Raw genomic sequence first — 22121 nt, 5'->3', positions numbered from 1 at the left:
GATATCCCCCCAGGATGTGTGAATGGGTCATATCCAACACCTTCCGTCTCTTCCGTCTATAGGAGCCAGGCACTATTAACTGTTCCACCAGCTCCCCCCTCACTTTCGTGATGCAATACAACTCCCCACTCATCATAAAATAGGGAAACCTTGTCTCAGCCCCCAGCTCCTGTGCATCCCCATTTATGATAGTGACATATGATCTATGGTGGGCAGACCCTAAATTCACACTAGTCACACCTAACTCTGCAATGTCAGACTCAGGGGACACTTCCTCCTCATCCCCCACAAAGACACAAAAGGGAAAACCATCTGCCTCTGGGTGTGGTGATACCTTAGGGTTCACTAGTTCCCAATTCGCATCAGCGACCTCATAAGCCTTCCCCCACAGATCCCAAAATAAACAAATGTCTTGGCCTATAATAATAGAGTGCAACAAGTCCTGAAGAATTCTGACCTCATAGGACTCAGTACCCTGGGCCATTTCAATGTCCACTCTGGCCATAGGGTAGTCACCATGTGTACACTGAATGTCGACTTTTCCTCGAGGATCCGTTGGAGAGGAAAAGTGGCCTCCACAAGGGTCACTAGACTCCCGGAGTCTAACAGTGCCATTACACACTTGAAGCCCCTCATTGGGTGGAGAGTTCACACTGCAAGCTGTATATGCATAATATGACAACAGCATCCTATGCTGCAGTTTATCTGCTCAAGGGTCAGGGGACAATGGGAGGCTATATGTCCTGGGCTGTGGCACCTCCAGCAAATAACATCACCGGTAGGGACATTGGGCACCACCTCCCCCACCTCTTTGGACTTTGGATTCCCCACCCAGTTTTGGGCCTCCGCCCCCTGTTGGGACCCCCATTATGGAGTGGGTTGCCTTCCCAAGCAACCTTCAATCCCCTGGTATCTCTCGACCAGTCCGACCAGTTCATCGGCATTCCGGGGATCAGCCTGGGCAACCCAGTTCTGTATGGGCCTTGGCAGGGAGTGCACAAACCGGTCCATCACCACCCATTCTACCATCTGCCCAGGTGTAGAGGTCTCTGGCGGCAGCCACTTCTGGATCAGGTGCAACAGGTCAAACATTTGGGAGCGAGGTGGTTTGTCCCTGTGATACGCCCAGTGGTGAATCTGCTGTGCCTTGATAGTCATTGTCACCAACAAGCACGTGAGAATCTCAGTTTTTAACTTGAAATACTCTTTGGCGTCCTGCAAAGCTAAGTCATAGTATGCCTTCTGGGGTTCTTCCATCATGTATGGCGCCAGTACGTCTGCCCATTGCTCTGGCAGAAGTTTCTCCCTCTCGGCGACCTTTTCGAACACCATTAGGAAAGCTTCAACGTCATCCTCGGGGGTCATTTTCTCCAAAGCACGTCTACCACCTTCCGGATGTGGACGTCATCAGCCTGACTTGGGGTTGGGGCGCTCGTCCTGCCCTGGATGGCAGTTTCCAGAAGTTGCATCTGCTGCCATTGCTCCTGCTGGATCTGCTGTAAAAACAGCCTGTTGGTCTCTTGCTGTTGCTGCTGCGACTGGACTAGGTGTTTCAGCAGGTCCTCCATTTTGTCTGGCGATGCTTGCTGGCTTGTGACAGACTTAACCCAGGACATGCTGTCCTTCTTGTAGCAGTCGCATTACATATGCTGATAACAACACCCAGAGGTGAGGTATGTGGGTAGCCAGACCCGCCCATCTCTCATAGCTACCCACAACACGGTCCCATGTGCACCAAACGAACGTCTTAGTGCTTATGTGCACTAGAGAAAATACTATGGGTTACATCACAGAGAACAGCCATCTCTGTGACACTTACATCCCATCAAATACGCGGCCATTAGCATCCTTACACGGTATATAAGTTGAAAATCTTTCTATTGACTACATACATTATATGTCAATAATAATCTAACATATCCACTAAATTTGTAAGCACTGTATATCTTAAAAAATTACATTTCATCTTAATAAATAGGTTAATGTTTTATATAAAATGTATTAAATCACAATCACCCTATCTCAAGTTTTTCTATTTTATTTTCTATTAGATTTTTTATGTTTCCCTTCACGTAGAGATCAAAAACTGCATCTTCTATTTGTATTTATTTCTAAAAGTAACGATCTACCATGTGAATTAAATTGTATTTTGCAGATTACTGATTTAATGACTGAATTGTCTGATGAACGATTCAAATGTGAAGTTGCTTGTCAAGTTTTAGAAGGCGAGAAAGCAGAGAGACTAAGGGTAACACGAGAAATCAAGGAGATGCAGGTAAGTTGTTTAAGTATATAAATATATACCCAGTTACAGACAAAGATCTTAAATGTTATATACAATACAGTTAGGACCATATATATTTGGACAGAGACAGTATTTTTCTAATTTTGGTTATAGACATTACCACAATGAATTTTAAACAAAACAATTCAGATGCAGTTGAAGTTCAGACTTTCAGCTTTCATTTGAGGGTATCCACATTAAAATTGGATGAAGGGTTTAGGAGTTTCAGCTCCTTAACATGTGCCACCCTGTTTTTAAAGGGACCAAAAGTAATTGGACAATTGACTCCAAGGCTATTTCATGGACAGGTGTGGGCAATCCCTTCATTATGTCATTCTCAATTAAGCAGATAAAATGCCTGGAGTTGATTTGCGGTGTGGTGCTTGCATTTGGAAGGTTTTGCTGTGAAGTAAACATGTGGTCAATGCAGCTCTCCATGCAGGTGAAACAAGCCATCCTTAAGCTGTGAAAACAGAAAAAACCTATCCGAGAAATTGATACAACATTAGGAGTGGCAAAATCTACAGTTTGGTACATCCTGAGAAAAAAAGAAAGCACTGGCAAACTCATCAATGCAAAAAGACCTGGGCACCCACGGAAGACTACAGTGGTGGATGATCGCAGAATAATCTCCATGGTGAAGAGAAACCCCTTCACAACAGCCAACCAAGTGAGCAACACTCTCCAGGAGGTAGGCGTATCAATATCCAAATCTACCATAAAGAGAAGACTGCATGAAAGTAAATACAGAGGGTTCACTGCACGGTGCAAGCCACTCACAAGCGTCAAGAATAAAAAGGCTAGACTGGACTTTGCTAAAAAAAATCTAAAAAAGCCAGCACTGTTCTGGAAGAACATTCTTTGAACAGATGAAACCAAGATCAACCTCTACCAGAATGATGGAAAGAGAAAAGTATGGCGAAGGCGTGGTACAGCTCATGATCCAAAGCATACCACATCATCTGTAAAACACGGCGGAGGCAGTGTGATGGCTTGGGCATCCATGGCTGCCAGTGGCACTGGGTCACTAGTGTTTATTGATAATGTGACACAGGACAGAAGCAGCTGAATGAATTCTGAGGTATTCAGAGACATACTGTGTGCTCAGATCCAGCCAAATGCAGCCAAACTGATTGGTCGTCGTTTCATACTACAGATGGACAATGACCCAAAACATAAAGCCAAAGCAACCCAGGAGTTTATTAAAACAAAGAAGTGGAATATTCTTGAATGGCCAAGTCAGTCACCTGATCTCAACCCAATAGTGCATGCATTTCACTTGTTAAAGACTAAACTTCAGACAGAAAGGCCCACAAACAAACAGCAACTGAAAACCACCGCAGTGAAGGCCTGGCAGAGCATCAAAAAGGAGGAAACACAGCATCTGGTGATGTCCATGAGTTCAAGACTTCAGGCAGTCATTGCCAACAAAGGGTTTTCAACTAAGTACTAAAAATGAACATTTTATTTAAAATTATTGAATCTGTCCAACTACTTTTGGTCCCTTTAAATTCAGGGTGGCACATGTTAAGGAGCTGAAACTCCTAAACCCTTCATCCAATTTAATGTGGATACCCTCAAATGAAAGCTGAAAGTCTGAACTTCAACTGCATCTGAATTGTTTTGTTTAAAATTCATTGTGGTAATGTCTATAACCAAAATTAGAAAAATGTTGTCTCTGTCCAAATATATATGGACCTAACTGTATATATATATATATATATATATATATATATACATTTATATTATCAGGAGTTGAGAATTAAAGGGACTCTGTCACCTGAATTTGGAGGGAACAATTTTCAGCCATAGGGGCGGGGTTTTTGGGTGTTTGATTTACCCTTTCCTTACCCGCTGGCTGCATGCTGGCTGCAATATTGGATTGAAGTTCATTCTCTGACCTCCATAGTACACGCCTGCGCAAGGCAATCTTCCCTTGTGCAGGCATGGAGTTATATGGGTTAAATGCTGACCAGCGATTTCTCATTTTACAACAAAATTTGCAAAACCATTTTTTTTAGGGACCACCTCACACTTGAAGTGACTTTGAGGGGTCTATATGACAGAAAACGCCCAAAAGTGACACGATTCTAAAAACTGCACCCCTCAAGGTACTCAAAACCACATTCAAAAAGTTTATTAACCCTTCAGGTGCTTCACAGGAATTTTTGGAATGTTTAAAAAAAATTGAACATTTAACTTTTTTTCACAAAATTTTTACTGTTTTTACTGTTTTATTTTAACAAGGGTAACAGGAGAAATTGGACCACAAAAGTCGTTGTACAATTTGTCCTGAGTACGCAGATACCCCATATGTTGGGGTAAACCATTGTTTGGGCACATGGCAGAGCTCGGAAGGGAAGGAGCGCCATTTGACTTTTCAATGCAAAATTTGCTGGAATTGAGATCGGACATCATGTCGCGTTTGGAGAGCCCCTGATGTGCCTAAACAGTGGAAACCCCACACAAGTGACACCATTTTGGAAAGTAGACCCCCTAAGGAACTAATCTAGATGTGTGGTGAGCACTTTGAACCTCCAAGTGCTCCACAGAAGTTTATAATGTAGAGCCGTAAAAGAAAATCATATTTTTTTTTACAAAAAATAATCTTTTCGCCCCAAATTTTTTATTTTTCCAAGGGTAACACAACAAATTGGACCACAAAAGTTGTTGTGCAATTTGTCCTGAGTACGCTGATACCCCGTGTGTGGGAGTAAACCACTGTTTGGGCGCATGGCAGAGCTCGGAAGGGAAGAAGCACCGTTTGACTTTTCAATGCAAAATTTGCTGGAATTGAGATCGGACACCATGTCGCGTTTGGAGAGCCCCTGATGTGCCTAAACAGTGGAAACCCCCCACAAGTGACACCATTTTGGAAAGTAGACCCCCTAAGGAACTAATCTAGATGTGTGGTGAGCACTTTGAACCTCCAAGTGCTTCACAGAAGTTTATAATGTAGAGCCGTAAAAGAAAATCATTTTTTTTTCACAAGAAATGATCTTTTTGCCCCAATTTTTTTATTTTTCCAAGGGTAACAGGACAAATTGGAGCACAAAAGTTGTTGTGCAATTTGTCCTGAGTAGGACGATACCCCGTGTGTGGGGAGTAAACCACAGTTTGGGCGCATGGCAGAGCTTGGAAGGGAAGGAGCACCGTTTGACTTTTCAATGCAAAATATGCTGGAATTGAGATCGGAACCCATGTCGCGTTTGGAGAGCTCCTGATGTGCCTAAACAGTGGAAACTCCCCACAAGTGACCCCATATTAGAAACTAGACCCTCCTAGGAACTTATCTAGATGTGTTGTGAGAACTTTGAACCCCCAAGTGTTTCACTACAGTTTATAACGCAGAGCCGTGAAAATAAAAAATATTTTTTTTTCCACAAAAATGATATTTTAGCCCCCAATTTTTATTTTCCCAAGGGTAACAGGACAAATTGGACCCCAAAAGTTGTTGTCCACTTTGTCCTGAGTACGATGATACCCAATATCTGGGGGGGAACCACTGTTTGGGCGCATGGCAGAGCTCGGAAGGGAAGGAGCGCCGTTTGGAATGCAGACTTAGATGGATTGGTCTGCAGGCGTCACGTTGCATTTGCAGAGCCCCTGATGTACCTAAACAGTAGAAACCCCTCACAAGTGACCCTATATTGGAAACTAGACCCCCCGAGGAACATATCTAGATGTGTTGTGAGAACTTTGAACCCCCAAGTGTTTCACTACAGTTTATAACGCAGAGCCGTGAAAATAATTTTTTTTTTCCACAAAAATTATTTTTTAGCCCCCCATTTTGTATTTTCCCAAGGGTAACAGGAGAAATTGGACCCCAAAATTTGTTGACCAATTTGTCCTGAGTACGCTGATACTCCATATGTGGGGGTAAACCCCTGTTTGGGCGCACGGGAGAGCTCGGAAGGGAAGGAGCACTGTTTTAACTTTTAAACGCAGAATTGGCTGGAATTGAGATCGGACGCCATGTTGCGTTTGGAGAGCCCCTGATGTGCCTTAACAGTGGAAACCCCCCAATTCTAACTGAAACCCTAACCCAAACACACCCCTAACCCTAATCCCAACCATAACCCTAACCACACCCCTAACCCTAATCCCAACCATAACCCTAACCACACCCTTAACCCTAATTCCAACCGTAAATGTAATCCAAACCCTAACTTTAGCCCCAACCCTAACTTTAGACACAATCCTAACCATAACTTTAGCCCCAACCCTAACCCTAACCCAACCCTAACCCCAACCCTAGCCTTAACCCTAGCCCTAACCCCAACCCTAACCCTAGCCCTAACCCTAACCCTAGCCCTAACCCTAGCCCTAGCCCTAACCCCAGCCCTAGCCCTAACCCTTGCCCTAACCCTAGCCCTAACCCGAGCCCTAACCCAAACCCAAGCCCTAATGGGAAAAAGGAAATAAATACATTTTTTAAAATTTTTCCCTAACTAAGAGGGTGATGAAGGGGGGTTTGATTTACTTTTATATAATTTTTTAGCAGATTTTTATGATTGGCAGCCATCACACACTAAAAGACGCTTTTTATTGCAAAAAATAGTTTTTGCAACACCATATTTTGAGAGCTATAATTTATCCATATTTTGGCCCACAGAGTCAAGTGAGGTCTTGTTTTTTGCAGGGCGAGTTGACGTTTTCATTGTTACCATTTTCGAGCACATGACATTTTTTGATCGCTTTTTATTCCAATTTTTGGGAGGCAGAATGAACAAAAACCAGCAATTCCTGAATTTGTTTTAGGGGGGTCGTTTATACCGTTCCACGTGTGGTAAAATTGATAAAGCAGCTTTATTCTGCAGGTCAGTATGATTACAGCGATACCTCATTTATATCTTTTTTTAATGTTTTGGCACTTTTACACAATAAAAACTATTTTATATAAAAAATAATTGTTTTTGCATCGCTTTATTCTGAGAGCTATAACTTTTTTATTTTTCTGCTGATGTCGCTGTATGGTAGCTTGTTTTTGCGGGATAAGATCACATTTTCAGCGGTACCATGTTTATTTATATCCTTTTTTTTTATTGCGTGTTATTCCACTTTTTGTTCACCGGTATGATAATAAAGTGTTTTTGCCTCGTTTATTTTTTTTTGCGGTGTTCACTGAAGGGGTTAACTAGTGGGATATTTTTATAGAGTGGGTCGTTACGGACACGGCAATACCAAATATGTGTACTTTTATTTTTTTTTTATTTACATAAATAAATGGATTTATTGGGATTTTTTTTTTTTAATCTTTATTTGGGGATTTTTTTTAATATATACATTCAATTTTTTTTTTTTTACCTTTCTAGCATTGTCCCAGGATGGGACATCACTATATTTCATCAGATCGCTGATCTGACACTTTGCAAAGCACTGTGTCAGATCAGTGTTCTGACAGGCAGTGCAGGAATCTTTCCGGCGCCTGCTCTGAGCAGGCGCCGGCTAGCCACCTCACTTCGTGACCCGGAAGGAGTCCCACGGCCATCTTGGATCCAGGAACTCCTTCCGGATCACCGGAACAATGCGATTGCATCGCGTTGCTCCAGTGGGAGAGCGCAGGGAGCCCCCGTCCCTGCACGATCCCCCTCTATGCCGCTGTCACTACTGACAGCAGCATCAGAGGGGTTAATTGCCCGCGATCGGCGCTAGCGACGATTGTGGGCATTGCTACGGGGTGTCAGCTGTCATATACAGCTGACAACTGCACCCGATCACGGCGGCGCTCAGCGCAAGACCGCGGTGATCGGTGCGCCATACTAGTACTGCGGCTGGCACAATTGCAGTTGCTGCAGCGCCGTACTAGTTTGGCGCATGGCACAAAGGGGTTAAGGGACTGTTAGGCTGGGTATTCACATATGCAGATACAACTGCTGGATGTTCTGGAAGCACTGGGGACTTGACAGGTTCTCTTTAATGCATGATGGCATTATTCTGTCACTGTGGTGGTATTATGTAGTCATGTGTTAGTGGTATTATTGAATCTTATGTAGTGGTGTTATTGATAATGTTGGTCTTGTTGTAAATCTTTATTTCCTTTGTAATAGATAACTTCATCTGGAGAAAGGGAAAGGGGGCATGAGCCAGGGCTCAATTTCAGTCCCAGTTCTGCCCTGCCTCAGAATATTATAATTGTATAAAATTTTGCTGTGATACTCATATATGTCTCTGGGTTTGGGAAATCACTGTTCTGAAAACTTGCTCCTATTCTACATTATCAATTATAGGGCATATAATCATGTCTTTATCACATTAAAAGCTCCCTCTAAAGACAAATTTACACATCATTTTTCTTCTTGCTTGCAAAATAATGAGAGATAGTCATTAAAGTTGGATCCAATTTTCATCCGTTTTGGCTCGTGTGTCTGTTTTTATCATATGTGCATCATTTGTATTTCTTTTATGAAAAAAAAGTGAGTTTCCAAAGCTTCTCCTACCAACTACTCAAAGAAAACAGTCAACACATAGATGCAACACTGATAGCATTATTGTGCTATTTTTTTGCAAACCCATTGAATAGATGAGTTTGTTCCACATACCAAACCAGACTCAGATATGAGTTCACTTCTTTTTAGCATATCATAAGCCTGCAAAAAAACAGGCACTTTTTTATTTTTTAAAGGACAGCATAAAATAGTTAGAGAAACTCTGATTGCAGCACTATATTACTTATTTTGTTCTTTCTGCCATTGGCAAATAACCTCTCAATATCTGCTACAGTGCCCAGTGAATTTAGAAGTCTTCTTAATTTTGTGCATGTGTGGATGAGCCCTTGATATTCATGAACTAAGGTTCTATTTTTTCCGTGTTGGTGTAGTGCTTCTAATATAAAGTCCCTGCCAATAGTCAATTATATATCCGCCGCCGTCTTCACCTTTTATTGCTGCCACACCAATCCTGCGTTTCCATCTTGTGACCGCAACTTCTGACCGTAAGTCAGAGGTAATGGTCACAAGCTTTTAATGCAAGTTTATGAGAGCCAGAACCAAGTCACAAACTGCTGGAGACCGTTGGGAGTGACCTCAATAGAGGGTGAAGGCGGCAGCGAGTAGTATGAGAGTAGGAGCAGGGAACTTAAATTAGAAGCACCACTCCAGCACTGCAATAAAAATAAACTCTGGAGTGGTGCTTTAACTTGACTGACATTGTAACAAGGTAACAAGAGTTGGTAACATTAGTTAGTAACATGGGTTTTCATCAGGGCCGGCTCCAGGTTTTTGTGGGCCCCGGGCAAAAGAGTCTCAGTGGGCCCACATACCACGATTCATGATGCACACATACAGTGGAGAAATAAAGATATACTACATAGGGCCTAGCCTTCCCCCTCATCCTTCACATAGGCAGATATGCACACAAACACACACACACACACACTACACAGACATACACACACATCTACAGTACTCAGACATGCACACACACACACACAATACGCAGACATGCACACACACACACACACAATACGCAGACATACACATACAGTACGCAGACATGCACACACATACAGTACGCAGACATGCACACACATACAGTACACAGACATGCACACACATACAATACGCAGACATGCACACACATAAAATACGCAGACATGCACATATATATAATACGCAGACATGCACACACATACAATACGCAGACATGCACACACATACAATACGCAGACATGCACACACATACAGTACACAGACATGCACACACATACAATACGCAGACATGCACACACATACAATACGCAGACATGCACACACATACAATACGCAGACATGCACACACATACAATACGCAGACATGCACACACATACAATACGCAGACATGCACACACATACAATACGCAGACATGCACATATATACAATACGCAGACATGCACACACATACAATACGCAGACATGCACACACATACAATACGCAGACATGCACACACATACAATGCGCAAACATGCACTTATATACAATACGCAGACATGCACACACATACAATACGCAGACATGCACACACATACAATACGCAGACATGCACACACATACAATACGCAGACATGCACACACATAATATACGCAGACATGCACACACATACGGTACAATACGCAGACATGCACACACATATAATACGCAGATATTTACATACATATACAGTGGGGCAAAAAAGTATTTAGTCAGTCAGCAATAGTGCAAGTTCCACCACTTAAAAAGATGAGAGGCGTCTGTAATTTACATCATAGGTAGACCTCAACTATGGGAGACAAACTGAGAAAAAAAAATCCAGAAAATCACATTGTCTGTTTTTTTAACATTTTATTTGCATATTATGGTGGAAAATAAGTATTTGGTCAGAAACAAACAATCAAGGTTTCTGGCTCTCACAGACCTGTAACTTCTTCTTTAAGAGTCTCCTCTTTCCTCCACTCATTACCTGTAGTAATGGCACCTGTTTAAACTTGTTATCAGTATAAAAAGACACCTGTGCACACCCTCAAACAGTCTGACTCCAAACTCCACTATGGTGAAGACCAAAGAGCTGTCAAAGGACACCAGAAACAAAATTGTAGCCCTGCACCAGGCTGGGAAGACTGAATCTGCAATAGCCAAGCAGCTTGGAGTGAAGAAATCAACAGTGGGAGCAATAATTAGAAAATGGAAGACATACAAGACCACTGATAATCTCCCTCGATCTGGGGCTCCACGCAAAATCCCACCCCGTGGGGTCAGAATGATCACAAGAACGGTGAGAAAAAATCCCAGAACCACGCGGGGGGACCTAGTGAAAGAACTGCAGAGAGCTGGGACCAATGTAACAAGGCCTACCATAAGTAACACACTACGCCACCATGGACTCAGATCCTGCAGTGCCAGACGTGTCCCACTGCTTAAGCCAGTACATGTCCGGGCCCGTCTGAAGTTTGCTAAAGAGCATTTGGATGATCCAGAGGAGTTTTGGGAGAATGTCCTATGGTCTGATGAAACCAAACTGGAACTGTTTGGTAGAAACACAACTTGTCGTGTTTGGAGGAAAAAGAATACTGAGTTGCATCCATCAAACACCATACCTACTGTAAAGCATGGTGGTGGAAACATCATGCTTTGGGGCTATTTCTCTGCAAAGGGGCCAGGACGACTGATCCGGGTACATGAAAGAATGAATGGGGCCATGTATCGTGAGATTTTGAGTGCAAACCTCCTTCCATCAGCAAGGGCATTGAAGATGAAACGTGGCTGGGTCTTTCAACATGACAATGATCCAAAGCACACCGCCAGGGCAACGAAGGAGTGGCTTCGTAAGAAGCATTTCAAGGTCCTGGAGTGGCCTAGCCAGTCTCCAGATCTCAACCCTATAGAAAACCTTTGGAGGGAGTTGAAAGTCCGTGTTGCCAAGCGAAAAGCCAAAAACATCACTGCTCTAGAGGAGATCTGCATGGAGGAATTGGGCCAACATACCAACAACAGTGTGTGGCAACCTTGTGAAGACTTACAGAAAACGTTTGACCTCTGTCATTGCCAACAAAGGATATATTACAAAGTGTTGAGATGAAATTTTGTTTCTGACCAAATACTTATTTTCCACCATAATATGCAAATAAAATGTTAAAAAAACAGACAATGTGATTTTCTGGATTTTTTTTTCTCAGTTTGTCTCCCATAGTTGAGGTCTACCTATGATGTAAATTACAGACGCCTCTCATCTTTTTAAGTGGTGGAACTTGCACTATTGCTAACTGACTAAATACTTTTTTGCCCCACTGTATTTGAAGACAAATTCACAAAAATACAGAAATATGTATAGTCAAACACTGATGAACACAGATATGCACATCATACAGGCATACACAGACATACAGACAGACACAAGCCTCACTCACCCCCCCCCCAGGCTTGACACCCATCAGGCTCCTCTGGCATGTGGCTATGGAGGGAGCGCTGCTTGATCGATGGCCGTCACTTAAACAGACATGGCCACCCACAGTGCACGCTGCAGCTGTGTCTGCTGCTAATGATGCGGTCAGGCAGACACTGTGTCATTAACTATGCTTGTGTGTCTGCCCGGCCGTGTCATAACTAGCAGAGACATCGCTGCAGAGTGCACTGTGCGCGGCCATGTTTACTTAAGTGACGGCTGAGCTGAAGTAGTGCTGAAGCTGCTGCGGGAGCGGCCCGGCCCCCCTGGTATCCCTGCCACAAGTGGGCCCCCCATTTGTTCAGGGCCCCAGCACTTGCCCCGGTACGCCGGGTGCTGATGCCGGCCCTGGTTTTCATGACAATTGCGGCAAGTAAAAATATTGTAATACCTTGCTTGAATTAGGGTCTCTGTCACTACTCCATCCTGTTCTCATATAGAGTAGCATAAACTTAACAATAGATTCCCTTTAAATGCTTTAAAAAAGAATGAGGCGAATGATTTAGTACATTGCATCCTTGTATTTTGTATGCATGTCGTCTGTTTCTGCTTGTCCTTATGTTAGCTCTAGTCCATGCCAGGGAGCTGAGGCTGTGTGGTCCAAATCTTTCTTTTTATGACAACATATAGCTTAAAGAAAATATTTATTTGTATATTTTCTAAATTGATAAAGGTGGTCAATACCCAAATACTTTATCCAAATTTTACAAGTGTGCAGTTTTGTAAAAGGCAGTGACTTCAACACTGTAAAGATGAAAATTAAGGGATAATAAGTTACCGTAATTCCCGCTTCCATTATCTTGCCTACTTAAAAATACATACATGTTTTTTTTACTAAGGGAAAGTATGAACAAATGCAAAAAAGCCTTGAGTCTGTATCCAAGCAGCTAGAAGAAACTAATCAGCAAATCCAACTTCGAGAACTTGGAACAAGTAGTCCAGGAGGAGGTAAGAATAAACATTATTATCCTCTGTGACCCAGCAATTGATAAGTAAATTTTGTATTAAGGAATTCAGTGAACGCATTAATCATCTACATAATTATGTTTGAAAAAAAGGTTTAATCAATGTTAAACTTTGATTTGTATTTTGCAAAAGGATTTTGTATATCGGTCTCTTGTGCTGTATGCGAATCAGATACTGCATACTAATTATGATGTACCATAGTTACTGGACTGTGCAGCCAGCAGAAATCAGGAATGAGATTAGACATATAATCCTCTGACACATTTGCATGCTGTAGAAAGTAGTATATTTATAAGAGAGGTCTAGAATAATTAATATTATAACACTCATCAATGTGTTTCACGTATAAGCAAGAACATTGCTGCTGTTTTGCTTTAATAGCAAGGATGCCCCTTTACTGTTACAAAAAAATGGAAGACTGCAGCTGCCATTATACTGAATCATCACAGTAGAGAATTGTAAAAAAATCTGTATAAAAGTAGAATTTCACTTGAATATATTTGCTCTAGGGATGAGCGAACAGTAAAATGCACGGGTGGTCGTTACTCAAACTGAGCAATTCCTAATACTCACATGCTTGTTTCGAGTAACAACTATAATGGGCCTCAATGGGAAAGCCTACAAAGAGGTCTGGGGGCATTTAAATATAGGAGAATAAGGAGTATCAGGTTGATATAGTATAAAAATATATATTTTATAAAGGTATTAGTATAAAACTGTAATAGAATAAAGTGACAAAAGATGCATAAACAAACAGACAAACAGAGTCACACTTAATCAGCATATAAACCCATAATGAGTAGTTAATAATATATAGTAGCATGATTATATTTACCCTGGTCAAACATGTCTCAATGTGTTAATAATGTATAATAGCAAATAGTGAGACACGAGCAGCACATACAAACAAGGGACAAAGCTTACCAAGGAGTGAGATATGGGTGACCGTGAAATGGATGGCCAGACCCCAATGTGCATTTCGCAATGTGCATTTCGCGTGTTTAGCACACCACTTTCTCAAGGGGATGCTGTGGAGATGAGCAACAAGGACCTTCTTGTAAGCCTGGTAACCGGTCACGTGTTAAGTCGCATGGTCCGTGTGGACCAATGGACAAGGCTTGCATGGCACATGTGCACCGCATGCAGAGGGTCCCGATAGCTGCAGCCCAAGACGTCAACCATCACTGCTCACGCAGAGGAAGGATGATGTGGCACAGCCCCTGGGCGGGCGCAGGAGGCATACAGATGTCCGGCCGCATGCAAGATGCAGTGGATAGCGATGCGCATGTGTGCTGCCAATAATAACTCCTGTTTAGGACCAGAGAAGTAAAAGATAATACATCAGTCCCAGCATACAAGAGGCAACACAGCAAGAAGGCAATCATGCAATAACACATAAAACATCAATAAGCATATAATCATGTGTAGATGCAGTCTCTTTCAAAATCTGTAGTTTTGTAGAAGGACATCACTGAAAATTATAACAGCTTGAAGGGCAAATTAAAAGGTCATTGTTGACGTCACGGATCAATAATGGCTCTAGACGATGCAAAAAAAATTGTGGAGAACAAAAATAAAAGAAACCATGTAAAAAAGATAAAATCAAAACATCCGAACTAAAGGGATTACAATGGGGAACATGGGCTGGGTACCTAATATAGGGTGAAATATATACATTAATTCTATATGAAAGAAGCAAAGTTGAGAGTCTCGTTGAGGCCCTTAGGAGTCATAGTATCTAGTGTAACGATCCACTAAGTTTTCCACTGGTCCAGAAGTCTTCTATTGTTGCCCCCTCTGACCACCATTTGAACACTATTGATGCCCCTGACCATAAGTGATTTGCCATCACAATTATGGTAAGCCTTGAAAAGGTGGGGAATTGTTTTAATGTCAGAGGGGTCAGTCACTGTCTTCGATGCAGAAATTTCCTGCACATGCTCCTGCACCCGCACACGGAGCTCTCTGGATGTAAGGCTGACATATATCATTAGAACAGCCACACATAGCATAGTAGATTACATTAGTACTGCTGCATGATATACTTTGTTTGTTATGAAAATGTCTGAAGCCATCCGAAGAGTGAAATGTGGAGCAGCGCAGGACATTTGCGAAGGCAAGACTGTAGCTGCAAGAAAAGGACCCTGTGACAGCACCCCTTGTGCCAAATGGATTGGTGTTAGCAGGAATATAGTGACTCTTGACAAGGAGGTCATTGAGATTTTTTGACCTCCTTGAGGTTATGGAAGGAAAATTGACCAAAGAAGGTCCCAGGGAGGGTTTTTGCAGTGAGAATGGTCAAATGTTTAGTGAGAATTTCTCTCATGTTATCCCACATATGGTTATAGGTAGAAAGAAATCTAATTTTTCTGTCCCTGTTCACAGTGGTATTCTTCTTGGATGAATAAAAAAGGCTATTATGAGATGATTTCCTAGCCCTCTCTTCGCAATACTTGATACACCTGCGACTGTAGCCATGGAACTCAAAATGTGTCTTAAGATCCAAGGCTTGTGCCTCAAATCTATCATCAGAGGAGCAGATCCGCCTCATTCTTAGGAACTGTCCAATTGGGACAGCCCTCATGGTGGCGAGGTTGTGAGCTGATAAGCATGTATTATAGCATTGAGAGATGTAGACTTTCTGTAGACATTTAACCCTTAAAAAATATTCATAAGACCACCATTCATGATAAATAATGTTTTATTTAAACATAATAGTCACACAATTAATCACCATAAAAAATTCATAAAAAATTCATATAATATTAAAAACTTTACTGAAGCTGATAATTTTAAACAATTTCTTTTTATAAAATAATGTGCAAAAAATGCGGAGATCAATACATTTTTTCAGAAACTATGTATGCGCAAGGCAGGGCATACTGAAACTGATTGGCACCAAAATAAATTATAAATAATCTATACACCCGAAAATTATGTGAATAAATAATATTAGATAATGTGTAAAAAATAATTATTCATCCAATGAAATAATCAAAATACCGTAACCATAAAAGTGTAAGGTGCAAGGTGCTGAATAAATATGGCAATCCAACTATTTCATAAATCAATTAATAATGATGCATTCAATATATGTGCAATAACATATGGTGACAACAGAATAATCACACTTATAAATCAGTAAAAAACGGGTGCAAGGAAAAATAAATATAGTCACAATACGAATACCAACCAGTATCAGGATGCCACTGCCCCCGCACACACCACTCCAACGCACGTTTCGCTTTCCGCTTCGTCAGGGAGTGATGTGGGCAGGGTAGACATTAAATAGTTCATATACAGCTGCACTTAATCTAAATTTTGGAGACGCCATAGGTATATGGTGCCACGATCACCACGCAACCGCCGCCATCACTTAGATTGGTACCCGGAAGTACGCCTCCGAGTGCGTTCAATAGGACACAGTGGGCGGCGCATCTCCCAGGAACCCTAGCAAAGGACAGAGACAGCGCATGCGTGTCACAGCGCTCGGCATCACCGCAGCTATGTTAAATGAGGGAAAATATATCAATTAAAGGGGAAATATCTACTATATAAAGCTGAATGTGTGTATGTGTGTGTGTGTGTATGTGTGTGTGTATGTCCGGGATTGGCATCTGCACCGTCGCAGCTACAGCCACAAAATATTGCACAGTCACACGTCTGGACCCCGAGAGCGTCATAGGCTATATTGTGAGGCGAAATTTTAACCCCGCGCATTCCAATTCACCAAACAATTTTGCCCCTATCTACATAATGGGGAAAAAAGTGAAAGGAAAAGTGTTGGAAGCGTCGCAGCTACAGCAACAAAATTTTGCCCAGTCACACGTCTGGACCCTGAGAGCGTCATAGGCTACGTTGTGAGGTGAAATTTTAACCCCGCGCTGTCCAATTCACCAAACAATTTTGCCCCTATCTACATAATGGGGAAAAAAGTGAAAGGAAAAGTGTTGGAGGTGTTGCAGCTACAGAAACAAAATTTTGCACAGTCACACGTCTGGACCCTGAGAGCGTCATAGGCTACGTTGTGAGGTGAAATTTTAACCCCGCACTTTCCAATTCACCAAACAATTTTGCCCCTATCTACATAATGGGGAAAAAGTGAAATGAAAAGTTTTGGAGGCGTCGCAGCTACAGTCACAATATGTTGCACAGTCACACGTCTGGACCCCGAGAGCGTCATAGGCTATGTTGTGAGGTGAAATTTTAACTCCGCGCTTTCCAATTCACCAAACTATTTTTCCCCTATCTACATAATGGGGAAAAGTGAAAGGAAAAGTGTTGGAGGCAAATTGACAGCTGCCAGATGTGAACAAGGGGGACTTAAAGAATGAGAGCGATGGCGCCAAAGAGTATATACCGATCAGTTGCTAAGGTGGGGCTCCGACATGAGATACTCACCACACACAGGGATATGAACACACACACAAAATGCGCCACACACTACCACGTGCTTGAACACATATACCACCCTCAGCACACATTTCACCACACATACACCAACCTCGCCACATAAAATTCGAAACACAAAAGTCGCCGCTCAAAACTCACCACGCGCAAAACTCGCCACATGCAAAAACTAGGCTCACACAAAACTCGCCACAATTGCAAAACTCACCTAATGGAAAACTCGCCACACGCAAAACTTGCACACGCGGAAAAATTGCCACATGCACAAAATTTGCAACACATGCAAAAGTTGCCTCACACAAAACTTGCACATACTCAAAAGGCACCAGACATAAAACTCACCATGCGCAAAACTCGCCATGCGCAAAACTTGCTGCACACAACTTTCTACACTAACCTGTCACATGCAACTCGACACACAAAAAGTTGCTACACGCATGTTGCCACACAAAACTCATCTCACAAAAGTCGCTACATGCATTTCGCCACACACAACTCAACACACACAACTTGACAAACGAAACTCGCCCTAAAACACACACAAGTCTGGTAGTAGACTTCAAAAATAAAAATCTGATTAATAAGCAGACAAACTACAAGAGCAACAAATGTATCATATAGGAAATACAGCAGCTGTCAGTCACATGACCTGTCTATTATGTGTATGTGTGAGCTAATATATACTGCCAGGGGGAGGGCTTCCTGTTGGCTGGGGATTTATCAGGCTGCCAATTTATCTTACAAATACTGAGGTAAAAATACTGAGCAAATAACGTGTTAACGAGGTCTAATACAGGAGATCACACAGGTATATACTATATACAGGGGAGATGACACACAGATATATACTATATACAGGAGAGATGACACACAGGTATATACTATATAGAGGAGGAGATGACATACAGGTACATACTATATACAGGAGGAGATGACATGCAGGTATATACTATATACAGGAGGAGATGACACACAGGTATATACTATATACAGGAGCAGATGACCTACAGGTATATACTATATACAGGAGGAGATGACATACAGGTATATGCTATATATAGAAGATGACATGCAGGTATATACTATATATAGGGGAGATGACACACAGCAGGTATATACTATATACAGGGGAGATGACATTCAGGTATATACTATATATAGGGGAGATGACACACAGTAGGTATTTACTATATACAGGAGATGACATACAGATGTATACTATATATAAGGGAGATGACAAACATGTATATACTGAAGTGATGAGGTGAAAATGAGAGGTGTGAGGTTAAAATGAAAGGTGTGAGTGCAAAATGAGAGGAGTGAGGAAAAATAGTGGAGTGATCAGAAAATGACAGATGTGAGGTTGAAATGACAAGTGTTAGGGGGGAATGAGAGGAGTGAGGGAGAAAATGAGAGGCGTGATGGGAAAATAAGAGAAGTGAGGTGCTATAACTAACCACAGATATTTACTATGCCCAGGCAACGCCGGGCTCTTCAGCTAGTTAATTCATAAAAAGCAAACAAATATGCGCATTCCGATAATTAAAAACATATAAATAATTCAATCATATGAATATGTGTATCCTCCTGCATATATAATACTAATAAAAACCAAACATAATTACTACAGAAAAATTCACATATAATAATACTATATATCCTATCCCATATGTGCATACTCTGTGAAAAAAATATTTATGTATAATTATAAATAAGAATGGACCATAACCTACTGTGAATAAATAAATATGTGAAAAATAATAAATAATAAATTGCCCATATATTATATCCAAAATTCCATATTAAATATTCTAATACTCCTAATTAACCCATACCACTAAAAATGCTGATCCATCTAAATAGAAGAATTCTTGAAAAAATCCCACTATAAGAAACTAGAGAAACTCCATTGTTCATTCAAGCCTTTTGGGTTCATGCTTTGCAAAAATGTGATCCATTTATATTCTTTCTGTGCTAAAATATGACTAAAATCCCCTTTTTTATTGCCCAAATGTACACGATCAATACCCCTAACCTTTAATAAATGGGATTGATGAGGGTGGAATTGGCGAAAATGTCTTGCCAAAGGTTTTAATTTAGACAAAATCCCACTGTCATCAATCTAAATTTTATCAGCAGCTTTTATGTCCTTAATGTGCTCCAACACACGAACATTTAATTCACGAGTAGTCATTCCCACATATACAAGATTGCATGGACAAGACGCCTGATAAATCACCATAGCTGCCCGGCAATTTATAAAGTGCAGAATTTTATACTCAGACGTATTACTGGAATCGTAAAAGACGATAATTTTAATCATGTATTGACAAGCCTTACAAGTCCCACAACTGTAGGACCCTCATTTGGGACCTTTAGAGTCAAAAATAAATTGGGAAGCGGAGGTACATAGTGACTATGAACCAATGATTCTCGCAATCTTGCTTCGCTTTGCAGTTTCTGGCAGCAATTTAGATAAACTTGGGTCCTGTAAAAGAATAGGCCAAAATTTAGAAATAATATCTGTCATTTCACGCCATCTGGAATGATAATTGGTAATAAAATGTATATGTCCATCAGTTTTTTTATTCTTATTTCTAGCTGTCAACAAAGATTGCCGATCTGTATCTCTAGATCTTATATAGACCTTCTGAATGACATCTCTTCTATACCCACGCTTTAGTAATCTGTCCTTAAGATCTTTGGCCTGCTCTTCAAAGACATCATCACGGTCACAAACTTGTCTAGTTCTTAAAAATTCACCTACGATACGATACGATACACTTTATTGATCCCGTGGGAAATTATGGTATCACAGCAGCACGACTTAAATCATAAAAATCATAAAGGAATTACATAGTTGACATGACAGTGGAGTTGACAGAAGAACATTATACATTAGAATAGGACATACACAACGAGTGAACTGAAATGTAGAGAAATAAGTAGACATTCACCTTGGTGGTTTAACCCTAATGTTATTGTTGTACATTCCCATGGCAGTTGGCACAAACGATTTCCTATATTTTTCCTTCTTACACCTCAGAAGTATAAGCCGGTTGCTGAAGGTGCACTTCTGTCTCATGAATAGCTCATATAGTGGATGTGCATTATTGTTCATAATCGCCATACACTTTCTCAGAGTTCTTTTCTCCACTACCTCCCCAAAAGAGTCCAGCTTGCAGCCCACAGCAGAACTTGCCTTCTTAATAAGCTTATTCAGCTTATTAGCATCAGAGGCCCGCACACTACTACCCCAGCACGTGATTGCAAAAAAGATGGCACTTGCCACCACAGATTGGTAGAACATTTCTAACATTTTGCTACACACATTAAAAGACCTCAGTTTCCTTAGGAAATACAATCTGCTCATCCCCTTCTTGTAGACAAACTCTGAGTGGCATCTCCAGTCCAGTTTGCTATCCAAATGGACCCCCAAATATTTGTAACTCTCCACCTGTTCTACCTCCTGACCAGCAATAGTGATCGGTAAGCATTCCATCTTAATCCTGCTATAGTTGGCCACCAACTCCTTAGTTTTCTTAACATTTAGTTGTAGATAGTTACCATTGCACCAATCCACGAAATTCGACACCACCCTTCTATATTCCTCATCCCCCTGATCTCCCCTAATGCATCCCACAACCACAGAGTCATCCGAAAATTTTTGAAGGTGGCAAAGTTCAGATTTATACTGAAAGTCTGAAGTATACAGTGTGAATAGAAAGGGCGCAAGCACCGTTCCCTGGGGGGCACCTACACTGCTCAATAATCTGCTTGACACCACTGCTCCCATCTGTACAAACTGTGGCCGATCTGATAGGTAGTCAGTTATCCAATTTCTCATCCCCTCCTCAACCTTCATATCAGTCATCTTTTTGTGTAGTAAAAGTGGCTGCAGGGAGTTAAATGCACTCAAGAAATCGAAGAACATCGCTCGCACCGTGGTTCCGTCAGTCTCCAGAAATGAATGTACCCTATGTAACAGAGAAAGGATAGCATCATCCACCCCCAATCTATGTCGGTAAGCAAACTGAAGGGGATCGATAAAAGCATTGACCCTCGGTCTTAAGTGAGCAAGCACTAATCTTTCCAAGGCCTTCATAGCGTGAGATGTTAAGGCTATAGGACGATAGTCATTTAGGGTTGCAGGAGAAGTCGTCTTGGGTACCGGCACCAGACAGGAAGTTTTCCATAACACTGGTACCCTCTGTGTTTGTAGACTTCCATTAAATAGGCGTGTAAAGACAGTACACAGCTGGTCTGCACAAACTTTAAGGACACGTGAGCTGAGTCCATCTGGTCCTGCAGCTTTACCAATGTTAAGTGACTTAAACTGCCTCCTCACATCATTTTCGGATACTCTAAAATTAGTCTGCTCATCCTCCAATATCGATGTTGCAGAATTTGCACCCAGTTCCCATCCACTATCAGTTGGCATTACACATGTACTGCTAAATCTATTGAAATACTCATTCATCTCATTAGCCTTGTCCATTGTTCCTGGATCATTTTCAGGCCTCACTTTAAGCCCAGTCAGTAATTTCATTCCTGACCAAACCT

At 41.5% G+C, this 22121-nt stretch overlaps 1 protein-coding gene across 1 annotated transcript in view; it reads left to right on the top strand.

The window, feature by feature from the left end:
• MYO18B (myosin XVIIIB) overlaps positions 1-22121 on the top strand; it is a 1113366-nt gene that overhangs the window by 565301 nt on the left and 525944 nt on the right. Inside the window, exons 26-27 of the mRNA XM_069750613.1 lie at positions 2156-2275; positions 13022-13130. Of these exons, the coding sequence (XP_069606714.1) occupies positions 2156-2275; positions 13022-13130 (229 nt within the window). The remainder of the gene's footprint in view (positions 1-2155; positions 2276-13021; positions 13131-22121) is intronic.

The sequence above is a fragment of the Ranitomeya imitator genome, chromosome 1, assembly GCF_032444005.1.
Source record: "Ranitomeya imitator isolate aRanImi1 chromosome 1, aRanImi1.pri, whole genome shotgun sequence".
Taxonomy (NCBI): domain Eukaryota; kingdom Metazoa; phylum Chordata; class Amphibia; order Anura; family Dendrobatidae; genus Ranitomeya; species Ranitomeya imitator.
The sequence above is the reverse complement of the archived record's forward strand: the minus strand, read 5'-3'. Positions and strand labels throughout refer to the sequence as shown.